The following is a 15,777-nucleotide window of genomic DNA, read 5'->3' on the forward strand; positions in this document are numbered from 1 at the left end:
TTACTTACCATAGACTTGACTTGGCTTGAGAACTGCCACTTACAGTTCTGTTAAATGAACATTGCATGATACTGATTACTCAAAACTTAGCAACACTTAAGGCTCCATTACTGATACTTAGCATAGACTTGACTTGGCTTGCGAACTGTCACTTACAGTTCTGTTAAATGAACATTGCATGTTACTGATTACTCAAAACTTAGCAACACTTAACTTGACTTAGAAGTCTGTTGAATTTTGATTTTCTATGTAAGTTCTAAGTGACGTTTACATTTTGAGATGCCATTTGTTTGTTTCCATTTCATTTTGACATTTTGTCATACAAATTGACATTTATTTAAAAGTAAATTTCAACGCTGATTATGATGCCAGGTTGTATGCGCCAAGTGGAGTATAATCGTGGCTAAGTTGCCAAGTTTACGCCAAGTCAAGTCAAGTCTATGCTAAGTAGCAGTAATGGGAGCTTTAACTTGACTGAAGGCCCCATTACAGATACTTATGGCTGGTTTTCATTATGTCAAATTTCAAGTCGAACGTTGCCATTTTAATGAAAACGGGTTTTCATATAGTGTCATTTGTGTTTGTCGTCACTTTTGACTACGCTGTGTCAATTAAAATGTCAGCTAAATGAAAACGGCCCCATTTCTGTTTGCCAGTTGATATGGCATCATTTGACTGTCAAAATGCATTTGGCAGCATGTTGGCATTTTTCTCTAGGTTTGACATTTACACAGCTGATTTCGTAAGCCAAAAATCAAGTTCCAAATTTAAGGTAAGGAAATTAATTATTTAATATAATATATAAAGATTGATATATGTATTTAAATTGTTTTCGTTTATTTTATGAAAACTAGATAAATGGACGAAATGGAAGCCACGCCACCAACCCCTGCAACCAAAAAAAGAGTGCGAAAGCTAGCGGAACATTGGACAAACGGGCGGACGGAAAAACTAATTAATGAAGTGGAGTCGAGGGAAGGGACCTGGAACTTCTTGTCCAAAGAATATAAGGACAGGAATGCAAGGGAAGCCCTTTGGCATGAAATTATGGAGCTGCCTAGGTCGGAGGTATCCACAAAGTGGAGCAGTCTTCGTTGTTCGTTTCGGGTAAGTTATTGTGTTTTGTGTCACCAAAGATATTGTGGGATTTATTGTCAATTTCACAAAGTAATAGTGAAACTACAATTTAGCAGTAGCAGTATCGTGGCAGCGGCAGTGAATTTAGAAACAGTGCTAAACTCGGCTGTATTGCTTCTTACTGCCACTGTGCAAATGTGAGTTATTACTTGAACATTCCCTAAAAAAAAGTAGCCACTGCCACCGTCGCTGTTAGTGCCAAATTGTAATTTCACTATAACGAACTGACTCAGCTTATAGTAATTTATTGTCTTTGGTGTCACATTCAAATACGTTACAGAATAATAATCATATTGTCTTTCTCTACAAATTTAGGCCGCATTTAATAAAATAGGAGAGACAAAGAGTGGGCAAGGGTCAACGTCGTCTACAGCAAACCCTATACACGCATCCCTTAAATTTTTAGAACCAATGATGCGAAGTGAAGCGCCAACAACTTCGAACTTGAAACATGTAAGTATATACAGAAGTGGAATACTAAAATAAGCCGTTTTCATCATCTCCGGTAAACGCTTACCGACAGTTGAATTGACAAATCGTTCGGTTATCTGTCAAAACATTTCCGGCTAGCGGGTCAGTAAGCGTATACCGCAGATGGAGTTTCTTTTTCCTCTTGGTTGAAACTCAAAGAAATATGCCCTTTTTTATGAAATTTAGTTTTTAACAGATCTTTTATATAGGAAGTAGCGTCTTTTAGCAGTTTCCATTGACGACAACATGTGTAATTTTGTTTTCCGCGCCTATTTCATTAAAATCCCGCATTGAGTGGAAAATGGCAATATGGCCTTTTGTTTAATCACTCCTCATTTAATAATACTGACTCATCCAAAATATGTGTATGATTTCAATTTAGAAAAGCCAAATCCCATCACTTGGATCTGCATCTGCTTCCGAACATTCTCCAGAAGAGCCCTCTCCGACACCATCCACATCAGGCACAAAGCGACGAAGATATGACAATTGTCATGAGGATGGTTACGCCAAAGTTGTTGAGCGGTGCTTAGAAACTGTAACTGCTGCTACAAAAAGTGATGCTTGGGATGATGTTGGACAATTTGTTGCCTCAAATGGACGCCTGTGGGAAGCCTCAAATCCCCAACATGCACACGACTTTAAATCAAATATTTATGAGGTTGTACTCACATTTTAGAAAGGCTTTACAGAGGTGAATACTTACACTGCATATGGATGATCTTATTAATTTATATTCTTCTACAGGTCTATCTAGCAGAATATCTGATGGATTAAGGATCCATTCAACGGAAATTTATTTAATTTATAAAGGACTCCAATTAACATACCGCGTCTGACACCTTGTATTAAAGAAAACGCATATGTATATCGTCCCCTTGATTCACAAAGGCCCTAACCAACATATTTCAAGTTTTACAGGAGAAGCAAACATCAATTATTTTTTTTGCTTTTTCGAAAAAAATGTAGGTTATGGCCTTTGTGAATAAAGGTAACAATTTGTATTTACGACAGTAATTTTAATTTTTATTAATATTAATATTGTGGATACCTCTGATCTAGGCAGCTACATAATAACTGCAATTTCTTGCCAAAGGGCTTCCCTGGCATTCCTGTCCTTATATTCTTTGGACAAGAAGTTCCAGGTCCCTTCCCTCGACTCCACTTCATTAATTAATTTTTCCCTCCGCTCATTTGAGCAATGTTCTGCTAGCTGCAGCGTACTAAAACAGTTTTAAAAATTCTTAAAAAAAAAATTACTTTTTACGAAAATTCGACAGCTTTTATAGAAAAGTAGTTGAGTAATTTTACTGTAGGCAAAATTGGTGAAAATTAGAAAAAAAAGAAATACCTGTAAGCGGACTAAAGTTATATTAAAGAAAAAAGTGTATGCAAATGGTTCCACCATTATAAATGAATTCAAATCTATTTCTCTTGCTAATGAAGTAATTAATTTATTTTATTTTCTTTTTATGCGTAATTTAACAAACTGTAAAGCTCAGTACTTAGTGTTTTAACCATACCTGGACACAGTGTACAAATTTTCATTTGAAGTACCACTACACTTTTTCCAGTTTAAGTTCAGAAATTTACAATTCATATTCAGAAAATTACAATTCAAGTTCAGAAATTTCAAATTCATAATCAGAAAATTACAATTCATATTCAGAAAATTACAATTTAAATTAAGAAAGTTACAATTCAAGTTCAGAAATTTCCAATTCATATTCAGAAAATTACAATTCAATTTCAGAAATTTCCAATTCATATTCAGAAAATTACAATTCAAGTTCAGAAATTTCAAATTCATATTCAGAAAATTACAATTCAAGTTCAGAAAATTACAATTTAACTTAAGAAAGTTACAATTCAAGTTCAGAAATTTCCAATTCATATTCAGAAAATTACAATTCAAGTTCATAAATTTCCAATTCATATTCAGAAAATTACAATTCAAGTTCAGAATTTCCAATTTAAGTTCAGAAATTTACAATTTAAGTACAGAAATTTCCAATTCATGTTCAGAAAATTATATTTCAAGTTCAGAAAATTACAATTTAAGTACAGAAAATTGTTCAGGTATTTTTATTTCATCCAAAGGAAATCTGTGCATGCAAAATTGTTTAAACATATATGTTAATTTTATTAATTCGTACATAAATACATACATAGCTTCCTCTTCAAAAGAGCATGTGGCTTTTCCAAAATAAATATGTAAACAAAAAACCCTTCCATATGAATATCAGAGAAACCTCGCTACATTCCATTACGCTTCGCTTTTTATATATTATACTTTGTATGAATGTGACAAAATTTTTTTTACCTTGGCCGCGCACGTGTATTTACATTTACAGAATGAAGTAAAATCATAGGAATTTTGACTCAATTACTTTTACGAACATGTGTGAAAAAAGTGTGAAAAAAATTTTCAAAGCACAAAGTAAAATTTTCTGAAGTTGAATTGTAATTTTCTGAACATGAATTGTAATTTTCTGAATATGAAAATTTCTGGTCTTGAATTGGAATTTCTGAACTTGAATTGTAATTTTCTGAACTTGAATTGGAAATTCTAAACTTAAATTGGAAATTCTGAATTTGAGTTGTGATTTTCTGAATTTGAATTTTAATTTTCTGAATATGAATTGGAAACTTCTGAACTTGAATTGTAAATTTCTGTACTTAAACTGGAAAAGGTGTAAACCTTTTAGTGATAGCGGAATTCTGAGTGCACTAAAATTTTAATGCACCCTGCCCAGATATGGTTATAATTATGTTACGAAAAATTCGAAATTTGTTGTACTGTGTAACCAATATGCAACTAATTTGTTTATTATTAAAACTAAATAAAATTGCAAAATCTTATGATTATTTAAGTTTACCTAAATTTTGTACTTCTTACTTAGGCGCTTTTAAAAAATTTCAATTATGCAGGGGTGGCTTTCCGTAATTCGATATGGAACAAAAACGAGTATCAAATAATCGTTTTTGGGTTCCGTAACACAAAAACTTTGAAACTTTAATTTGTGTGGTTTCTATATTTAAAATGAAATTTATTAAAAACACACAAATATATGTACATTCGCTACGAAAAGTGATATAGGGAAAAGTATAGATTATATGCTGAATTAACAGCTCTTGGCCGGGTAAACTCCAAGTCAATCGGGTACGTGGAATTGCCTGATGTGGGGTGGTATTCATTCACAACTTTGAAATGAGTTATGCAATATGGTCCTGTTATACTGCCATGCCACTTCACCGTGGGGCGTCATAAAATACTCCATAAAATTTTCGCGCACATTCATCGCGTTGTCTGTCCCTCTACCTAATGTGCTGCTTGGCCTAATTGATGGGAGTATCCCGTTTTCCCCCAGCTCTGTTCGCCAGCTACCTCTCACAGCAATTCCCTCAGTATCATCGTCAACATCACATCTTTGTATGTATATGGATTTTCGTGTCAGGAGAAAGTTATGTAGCACACAAATCACGAGGACAATATCTTTCGCATGCTCCGGTTTCACATCCATTGGTCTTCTGAGAATTCGAAAACGAGACGCACATATTCCGAACACATTCTCAATTACATTTCTTGCCCGCGATAGCCTATAATTAAAAATTTTGTGCGACATCACCTGTTCCCGATAGCAAAATGGTTTCATTAAGTATGTTTTTGTGGGAAACGCGTCATCAGCCACAATCACAAAAGGCATTTCAGCAATTTCTAGCGGAAATGGCCTTGGAGGCGGGAAATTTAATGTGTTGTCAGCAAGAGCACTTGAAAGAGGGCATCTGAAATTTTGATTAAGTTATGATAATTCTGGTGCAACATGCATGTGATTTACCTTGCGAAAACGCCCCCGTCAGACTCACGGCCATATGCCCCAACTTCAACAAACAAAAATTTGTAGTCAGCATCCGCCAAAGCCAATGCTGTTATACTTTTTGTAATTGAAATACTCTGAACCGCAGTTTGATGGAGCTTGAATAGCAATATGCTTTCCATCTAATTCCCCGCAGCAATTAGGAAAATGCCATCGCTCGTTAAAACGGTCAGCTATCTTCGTCCATTCGTCACGGGTGCTCGGAACCTTCACGGAAGATAAAACATATTTTTTAACGCTTTTTGCAGGAATACACATGTTACGCTCCCCACCTTTAAAAATTCTTCTCCTAAAACAGTATAAAGAGCCCGACATGTCTCATGTATAATCTTACAAATGGTGGTTTTCCCCAGAAGGAAAACACTCATCAGACTAGAAAAGCTGTCGCTAGTTGCTAAATAACGCAAAGTAACAGCAATTCTTTCGCCAACCGAAATAGGTTTTCGAAAAACTGTTTTTTTCTTGCAAATAATTGCTTAGCCACTTTGGATCCCGCTTGACCAGCTTAGTGCGCAACGTAGAATAAAACCCACATGTCTCTCTATTCCGCAGACCGGGTCGAATCCACCACTGTTTCGGGTTTCTTTGGTTATACTTTTTATTTTGCCAAGCTCGTAGCGATGTTACCAAACAAAGAGCGGCAGTAGCTATACTAATTTTTATATTTTTACGCATTTTATTTGTTTATATTATTTTACTTTCTAATATTCTTTATATTTATATAAAGCTGATCATCTGCCAAAAAATGACGTTTAGGCTTTTACATAAAACATGAAAATGGAATGTCAATCAACTGACACGTAAGGTTTGACATCAGAAATGAAAACGGAAGGTCAATCAATTGACGCGTAGTTTTGACGAAGGCGGTTGACACTCATACTTTGTGTCAGTTAAGGAGATGTAATGAAAACGCTTTTGACACCAAATGACCAGCTGTCACATGATGTCAATATTTGATGTCAGTAGTTTTGACATAATGGAAACCAGCCTTTAGCATAGACTTGACTTGACTTGGCGTAAACTTGGCAACTTAGCCACGATTATACTCCACTTAGCGCATACAATCTGGCATCATAATCAGCGTTGAAATTTATTTTTAAATAAATGTTAATTTGTATGACAAAATGTCAAAATGAAATGGAAACAAACAAATGGCATCCCAAAATGTAAACGTCACTTAGAACTTACATAGAAAATCAAAATTCAACAGATTTCTAAAGGGCCCATTACTGATACTTAGCATAGACTTGACTTGGCTTGAGAACTGTCACTTACAGTTCTGTTAAATGAACATTGCTTGTTACTGATTACTCAGTAATGGGGGGCCTTTAAGCCCCGCCACACATAAGCAGTTTTTTTTATATACCTCGTGTTCCATGGCACATGAACCAGATACGGATAGAGATTTAACATTATGGTTTACATTGTTGTTGCATTTGTTACGGTCTGCTGTTATGGTCTACGGTTACGGTCCACTTGGGAGCGTTTTCGTGCGAACACACCTAGTGACTGGTGATGGGGCGAAAGTTGCGATACAAAAGTATCGAAACAAAGAAAGAAAAATTCGGCGATCACTAGCAAAAAAGAAAAAAACCACGAGTTTCCGCAGGTCGAAAAATTTTTCTTTCTTCCTTTTCCTGGTTGGCAGCGGACGGAGTAAGTCAGACAAGAATTAACGAATTGATAGTGGCTTAGCGATTGGTGTGCTTTGAATGTTTTTTTTCTTCCTGGTTGGCACGCGGGTCAACTGAGGATTACAGATCTATAGTGGCTTAGCAATTTGAGTGTTTTTAATTCTTTCTGGTCCTGGTTGGCACGCGGACGATTTATGTGCTTTTAATTCTTTCTTCTCCTGATTGGCACGCGGAGTTCGTATGCGAGGGGCCACTAGACATATTGGCAACAAGGACAATTCGAGCAAGGCCTATTAGCAAAAGCGTTTAGTGCCCCGAAAAGCGTTCAAATTCTGCGGAAAGTAGGGGTTGCATTCGTACCAGCAGCAACGACGCCCCTAACCACATCACCACTAAATTAACAACGAGAGGTAGCACCGCACCCACATTTCAGGCGGCAACGTAGTAAAGAAGTTGGGAATACAGCAGCAGCACCTCGTCGTCGTTCTCCTCACAATTTTCCGACAAGTGCGCATGTTAGCCGACACGATTCTATGCAATTGATAAGCAATTGGTAACCCATAAGCAGCGCTGTAACGCCCGGCAATATTTGGCAGACCCGCCAGCTCTAATTCACGTCCGCCAGCCGTCCTTATAACACCAAAACGCTCCAAACAACATCGCCGGCACAACCACAACCATTACAACGCACCAAGCACCACCAACAGCGCAACCAAAACGCGCCAACCACCAACGCCGGTGCAACCATAACCATTACAACGCACCAAGCACCACCAACAGCGCCACTAAAACGCGCCAACCACCATCGCCGGTGCAACCATAACCATTACAACGCACCAAGCACCATCGACAGCGCCTACCATTACAACGCGCAATCACCATCATCGGTACAACCACCACCAGTTGCAACGAACATAGGCCTGCGCCACTACTGTCAACAGCAACAACAGGCGGCACCACAGCCCACAATACCAGCTACTACAACAATACCAGCAACAACAACAACAGCAGGGCCGACTGACATAGGCCTGCTGCAAATCCCGACTACGACAACCAATAACTACATTTAAAGCGGTGAGTTCGTTCCGTAAAGCCGACAACTACAATTTTCCTAGCTAGAAATTTTCATGTTTAAATTTGGTAGTTTACTTTTTTTTCAGTCAGATAGGTTGTATTAACCAGTTTTACTCAAGCCTTAATAATATCAAGGGTGGTTATCACCATCAAATTAATAGCAACTAGCAGCTTTATAAGTAAGAATATAAACTAATATATGTAATTCAGCACTACTTGGAAAAAGAAAAACAAGAAAATTTGCTGAACGATGTTCAAATAGTACTTCTACTTTAGAGTAGGAATATATGATTACATAATCAAATTGACTATAATTTATAATGGACTATAATTAATAATCCGAATATCTGGATCATAGTTTCGTCAAATAAAACCCATGAAGTACATTTTGACAAACTGCTTACTTACTGTCCTTTGTTTCCCTTTACTTTAAGTTCAACATTAACAAAAACAAAAAACAAAAAAATACAAAATTATAGTTGCATAATGCATATACGGTTTATTTAAGAATTTCAATTACAAAGGTAGTCAGTAAACCGTTCGGTCATTTAATTAATTTAATCATGCTTTTAAAGCTCCTAATTAAACCAAGAAAAGAAGGAAAATGAAACAAAATTTGTAAATTGAATTTGTCTTAGGATATAGACAAAATGTATACGTATATATATATACACATATTTACTTATTATCCATAATATAGATTAGAGAGGCCAATGAAGGCATCATCGTAAATACATATGTAGAATTACGTAGCTCGCACACATACCTAGCCTTAATATGTATGATTAGTTATTTAGGTAAATAAGGGTGCGCATTGTCATTGTGGGAATAGCAATAAACTATTAGGCCTATTGTCATGTACCCGTATTAGGCACATATATTTTGCACATAATCAGGTCAGCATCTTTGGGATACGATTTAGCGTATAAACAGTAGGAATTTTGAAATAACAAATAACACTTTATGAAGTGCGATAGGAACAACCAAGAGAGTAGAAAAAGGTAACCGAGATAATAGAGCCACTAAGCGATATTTAACTAATACGAGATTGAAGAGACGAAGGGTAATTAGAATTTAGTAGCGACTTTATTATAAAATATGAAAGGTGTGCTAAAATCTTTGTTTGATTCTTCTTCACGAAACAACACGCTCATAAACAGAGAAACCCAACAAACCACATTCGTAGTTACCACACCGACACAGGTATCGATTACACTTAACTAGAATTAGTAGCATTTAACGCACCAATACTAATACCTAACCATAGTTACTAATACTTACCCCTGAAGTACTAATGATTCAATAATTACCTTAAAATTTTCCAGTTCTCTGTTTTAACGAAGTTACGTGCAAATATACGTACTCTGAAATATTCAAAGCGAACCTAATCGAATAGTCCGAGCAATCCGGCTAATTCGAATAATCTAAAGGAATGCAGGCCTTTTAAAATTTCTGAGCGATCATTTTTCTAAAGCTTTTCGGTATAGTAAGAAGGATTTGAAAAAGGCAAAGTGTGCGACAATTGCCGCTAAGGAAAACAAAATAAGGAAAGGGGATTGGTTTAGGATATTTTATTTCTTTCCTTCGCTGTACATTTTTTTTGTGATACTTGGATGAGTCCTAGTATAAATCTAGATGTATTGCACTCGTTTTCCTGTATATAAGTATTATCGCAATCAATTAAGGTCTTAGGCCAGAACGTTTGTAAGGAATATTATCTTGCAAAAGCAAAATCAAAGCAGACTCAGTTCTTTTATTATCCGCGTTAATCGGAGATGCGAATCAGATATAAAACCTAGTTAACTTTCAGTGATGAACGAGTCCTTATCCTTGATCGTGATTTTGTAAGATTGACCATTAGTTAGTTTTAGACTTAAGAGGTTCACCTCGTATTAATTCGATATTCGATACATTTTGAGTAAGTTTTATTGCAATGAATTATGAATAAAGTGTGTATAATGGGAATGTTGACGTTCATCTTTATTTAGAATACACTAGGTAGGGCAGGTAAGGGGCCACCGAAATACAGGTGCGTCGGTGGCCATGGATTTTGAGGGTGGGCTAAGCACCGGGCGTCGCAACAACACCCGCGGCGCCCCTCTATATATTCGGCCCTTTTCCCCTTTTATTTATATTTTTATTTTTCAGCGGTTTTTTTTTTTTTGAGTTTGATTTTTAGCGTTAGTGTCCGGTTCGGTAATTTTTTTTGCGGTTATTTTTTTTTTTGAATTTAAATTTTTTGAATGTTAACGGTCTGTCCGTGAGATCCGGTTCGTCCGGATGTTGTTTTAGTTTGAATTTATAAGCGTTTTGAATTAGTTCTGCGCTTTTGTCAGTTTTTTTTTAAAGGCATGATAGGAACTTTTTTTTGTTATGGCGCAGGAACAGTAAGGTTGGCAAGGACCCGCCCCAGCCGACAATGACTAGCCATTGCGCACCACCACATCATGCCGACCGCCTTCCTTACTGCTTCCACTGTAAATGCGAATCCATAACACATTTGCATGTTAAATCTCTATACGTATCAGGTTCATGTCGCATTGAAACACGAGGATAGATTCGTTTAATGCAATCATATTCATTATCAGCGCGATTCTAAATAATCCCTAGGAACTTTGTTCTCGCGGGTTTTTTTATTCCCGCTGAAATATTCCTCCAATAGGAATTTCGAATTCAGCTGTTTTGTAAATTGAAGTTTCGTTGCGCATTTCTTATTTTGTTTAAAAAATTTAATTATTGTTGCAAATTTGTTTGAAATTAAGAAATAAAATACAAACAATTCACAGAATTGCATTTCATGTGGTATTCACTGAAATAAATAATGAATAGGTGCCACAGCAACATCAATAGGGGAGCATAAGAAGAAGAAGACGGCGGGATAATACAAATACGCTGGAGTTGCCTGCTTCCATTCACCAAAACAAATTTTCTGACGGCCAAGCCGAGTAGAATTCGTCTTTCGTCATACGCCAAAATCTATTTAAGCCTGTTTAAAAAATCCTTGCGCAATTTCTGGATGGATGCATCAAGTATACCAAGAGCTCTTCCGTTGCATATGATATACTTTTCGACTTAAAATAAAGAGAATTGTGGTAGAATGTACATATTTTAGCACAAATTTGTACAAATAAGTGTTCTTTCTTAAAAGAACCAAATTCCTTTAACTATTTCGATGCATTCCCTTCAATTTAACAAGTGAAAAAACTCCTGTGAAATGGCAGAGAGATCTCCCTCTCACTCACATTCATAATACCTACTTTTCTCCCATAACCGGTTTCCGCTTTTTCGAACATTGTTCAGAATAGGAGGAAAGGGAGAAGTGAGAAAACTCACAAGGATTTTTTATTTAGAATACGAGGAATGGGAGAAGGGAAACATTGCACGGAATTTTTGTTTAGAATTGGGCTGTATGAGTAGATTGCGTGTATTTCTATGGAGAACGGCATATTGAGCAATACTAACACCATCTGATATGAAAAGTAGCCAACTTTTGATACAATAAAAGCATAAGAAGAAGAATCCGAAATTTTCTTTGGCTACACATTTTGCAAGTGAAATTATTTCTCCCACTTATTGGTACTTTTCTAAAGGCGGTGCCACAATGACATTTTTCATATAGCTGCGTTTAACACAAGTTTATGCATTCCAATAACATCGCCACAATCAACCAAGATGTTGCGTTTATAAATATGAAGGAACTTCAGACTTGGCAATTGAAGTTTATTACGCCTTGCCCGTTCACAAACAAAATTTCGCGAAGCACTGTTGTAAATATTCTCCCTATACAACAAAAATACTTGCTAACATATTTTGTGTCGTATTCGATTGTTATATTGCAGTTTTTAATTGTGAAAAATGTTAGAAAATTTACCAACCAGTGGAAAAATAATTTCACTTGTAAAGTTTGCCAACACCCTTAGCCAAAGCAAATTTCAAATTCTTCTTATGATTTGCTTGGAACAAAATTGGGGAGTTGCCTACTTTCAATATCAGATGGCGTTAGTGTCGCTCATTCTACCATTCTCCATAAAAATACATGCAATCTACTCATAATGCATAATCATGTGTTAAACTCATCTATATGAAAAACTGCTTATGTGTCGGAGCTGTTATGCATTATGAGTAGATTGCATATATTTTTATGGAGAATGGTAGAATGATCGACACTAGCGCCATCTGATATTGAAAATTTGCCAACTCCCCAATTTTGTTCCAAGCAGATCATAAGAAGAATTTGAAATTTGCTTTGGCTAAATGTGATGGCACAGTTTGCAAGTGAAATTATTTTTCCCACTGGTAGGTAAATTTTCTAACATTTTTCACAATTAAAAACTGCATATTAACAATCGAATACGAAACAAAATATGTTAGCAAGTATTTTTGTTGTATAGGGAGAATGTTTACAACAGTGTTTCGCGAAGTTTTGTATGTGAATGGGCAAGGCGTAATAAACTTCAATTGCCAAGTCTGAAGTTCCTTCATATTTACAAACGCAACATCTAGGTTGATTGTGGCGATGTTATTGGAATGCATAAGCTTGTGCTAAACGAATCTATACGAAAAATGTCATTGTGTAACCGCCTTAACATATCATTTTGTACTGTTGGCAACGCCAACGATAATCTATTCCATCTTGATACTACCCTTCAAAACGCGAGTACTCTATAAATAATGTAAGGAATACTCCTTTCGGAGTATAGGACTGCTCCAAATCTAATCTGTATTCATACAAAAAATGTGCTCCAATTAACATTGCGATGTCCTAGGAGAGGAGTAGGTGATCCCACTCTCGCTTTGTTTGTGAGTATTCCATAGAGTACATACGTGAGAGTACTTTCCAAAGTATTTCCACTGTAGTACACCTAATCCAACAATTTTTGCAGGGTACATTAACCCTATTCATACTGCTACAATTTAGAAGCTTTTGAAGCGCATTTTTCTTCGTATATAATACAGGATAAGACCCCAGGACTTCTGCTTGGAAAATTATGATGACAACTCAATGTAAAATGTGACTAACAGGTTGTTTACTACCCCCACATTCTATTACAAAGCTCTTGGCTAAAGCTTTATCAATCATCGTTTCTCAAAAGAGAATGACAAGATTAAAAGTTGCAAATAAAACTTTGCAGTGGCAAATTTCCTAAACGTGATTCCATTAAAAAGATTATTTGCCGTTATGCAAGTGGGCCTAAGCTTACTACACCATTTCAAGTTGGATTTTAAAAGGGTGAAATGGATTTTAGAAAGCGTCAATTGGATTTTAGAATAGTCAGTTGGATTTTAGAAAGTGTCAGTTGGATTTTGGAATAGTCTATTGGAAATTAGAAAGCGTCAATTGGATATTGGAAAACGTAAATTGGATTTTAGAAAACGGAAACTGGATTTTAGAAAGCATCAATTGTATTTTAGATTAGTCAATTGGAAATGAGAAAGCGTCAATTGGATTTTAGTAAACGTAAATTGGATTTCAGAAAGCGTAAATTGGACTTTAGAAAATTTTCACTTCACATTATGAATCACTTGGCAATTCATACATTTTGTTATCAAATTAAAAAAAAAAACTGAAAAAATGCAAATGAAAGATGATTGTGGCATTTGTTTGAGCTCTATGCGTCGCGGCAAAGAAATCAGTACAGTTTCGCCGTGTGGGCATTTCTTTCACACAACCTGTGTACAAACGATTGTAGAGGACCGAGGAGCGTATCCTATGTGTCGCAGAGATATAACGGGTAACTATATAATATTTATAATTTGCATAGCTTTCTTCGTATTGACTCTGTGTACCTACTCAGAAATGAATGCGGGCAATAGAAGAGTGCACATGAGAACCTCATCGCATGACCGGGAGAGGATTTTTAACGTAGCTGCAAGGGGCGAAAAATAGGTGGCTCTTGCTCAGACTTTGGGTGTCGCTTAAAAAACGGCATGGTCATGGGTGAACGCCGGTGAAAAGATATTCAAACCAAGAGGCGGAAATAGGCCGAAATTGCTCACGAATGATCAGGTTGACGTTATGTTGGGATGGCTTGAGGAGAAATGCAGCATGACCCTAAAGCAAATTTGCGAGCGCATCCGAAGCGAACTCGGAGTAGTCCTCTCCCAGACCACCGTAGGAAACTACCTCGAGGGTAAGCTCTATAATTTAAAAACGGTTGCAGTGCAGAGGAGAAACGTGCTAGCTACGTTGGTGAACTCAATATTTACATTAGATAGGGCAAGCAAATAGTTTGGATCGACGAGACGAACTTCAACTTGTTTTGCCGCCATACTAAAGGGCGGCCAAAGGTCGACAGTCGTGCTGTGCAGCAGGTTCCTGCAGCCAGAGGGCCAAACGTCCACTTAATAGGAGTAATCGCAGCATCAGGGGTTGTGACTGTCGACAGACAACGAGGAACTTTTAATTCATCTGCCTGCGCTTTATGGGCACACAATATATTGGACTTGTGGGAGCAACAGCAAAACAGTCTTAGCGACTTGGTCGTTGTATGCAACAACGCGCCATGTCATGCAAGAATAGGAGCTGTCATATAGGTGCATACGAGTGGAAGGTCCAAACTTCTACGGCTGAGATCATATAGCCCTATGCTAAACCCAATCGAAACTATTTGGGCAAAAGTGAAGAGCTACGTGAAAAGCCAAATGGAAGTTCCCATTACAGTAGGCTCCGGGGTATGCGAGCAAAAGTTACAGTACGTGGAAACGCTTATAGACGCGGCTAAGGCCACGATAACTGGAGGAGATTGCGCCAGGGCAGTCCAGCCCAGCTTTATTTTCTACGCGGCTGCAATGGTAAGAGAAGACATGCCGGTTGGTGAATGAACCTTTATTTTTCTTTGTTACATGAGCTGTTTGTATGCTTTTTCTTATAACTCTTACTTACTTAAAATAATCGTATTAACCGCCAGTTATAACTCGTTCTTATGCTTATTTAACCTATTCATATTCACATTTTAAATGTATGTACATATACATATATATTTATACTGCTATTCCTTGTTCATTATCATTTTGTTGTTATTGTATGTGTACGTAGCGTGTGAATGAATAAAAATTTACTATTTCGGAAGTACAATTGACGCTTTCTAAAATCCAATTTACGCTTTCTGAAATCCATTTTACGTTTTCTAAAATCCAATTGACGCTTTCTCATTTCCAATTTACTATTCTAAAGTACAATTGACCCTTTCTAAAATCCAGATTACGTTTTCTAAAATCCAATTGACGCTTTCCAAAATCCATTGACGTTTTCTAAAATCCAATAGGAAGAGTCAAACTGAACAATTTCCAGTTTCCTAAGATCCAATTTACGTTTTCTAAAATCCAATTGACACTTTCTAATTTCCAATTGGCTATTCTATAGTCCAATTGATGCTTTCTAAATTTCAATTGACTATTCTAAAATACAATAGACGCTTTCTAAAATCCAGTTAACGTTTTCTAAAATCCAATTGACGCTTTCTAAAGTCTAACGGAAAAATTTCCAGTTTTCTAAAATCCAATTTACGTTTTCTAAAATCCCTTTGACGCTTTCTAATTTCCAATTGACTATTTTAAAATCCAACATTTTTAAAAAAGCTACA

At 36.4% G+C, this 15,777-nt stretch overlaps 1 protein-coding gene and 1 pseudogene across 2 annotated transcripts; one reads left to right on the forward strand and one right to left on the reverse strand.

Annotated features, from left to right (window-relative positions):
* Nucleotides 1–741: 741 nt before the first annotated feature.
* Nucleotides 742–4,470, forward strand: LOC137238310 (uncharacterized). 2 transcript variants are annotated; one of them, XR_010949158.1, is made up of 5 exons: nt 742–772; nt 855–1,107; nt 1,453–1,590; nt 1,818–2,302; nt 2,356–4,470. XR_010949158.1 is itself a non-coding variant. In XM_067763152.1 (5 exons), exons 2-4 carry the CDS (start codon nt 859–861, stop codon nt 2,285–2,287), a joined length of 684 nt encoding a protein of 227 aa, XP_067619253.1. In that variant the 5' UTR covers nt 742–772; nt 855–858; the 3' UTR covers nt 2,288–2,302; nt 2,356–4,470. The 2 variants fall into 2 exon arrangements, 1 of the variants encoding a protein (XP_067619253.1); XM_067763152.1 differs by having other exon boundaries at nt 1,991–2,302.
* Nucleotides 3,671–5,951, reverse strand: LOC137238309 (uncharacterized; annotated as a pseudogene).
* Nucleotides 5,952–15,777: the final 9,826 nt, after the last annotated feature.

This window comes from Eurosta solidaginis, chromosome 1, assembly GCF_040869045.1.
Source record: "Eurosta solidaginis isolate ZX-2024a chromosome 1, ASM4086904v1, whole genome shotgun sequence".
NCBI classification, from domain to species: domain Eukaryota; kingdom Metazoa; phylum Arthropoda; class Insecta; order Diptera; family Tephritidae; genus Eurosta; species Eurosta solidaginis.

What these genes read in the sequence shown, in the direction of transcription:
- LOC137238310 (XM_067763152.1), top strand. Translation starts at nt 859, where the DNA reads ATGGACGAAATGGAAGCCACGCCACCAACCCCTGCAACCAAAAAAAGA. An exon ending in GTCTTCGTTGTTCGTTTCGG is followed by an intron (nt 1,108 to 1,452) that starts GTAAGTTATTGT and finishes CTACAAATTTAG; the next exon opens with GCCGCATTTAATAAAATAGG. An exon ending in CAACTTCGAACTTGAAACAT is followed by an intron (nt 1,591 to 1,990) that starts GTAAGTATATAC and finishes ATTTCAATTTAG; the next exon opens with AAAAGCCAAATCCCATCACT.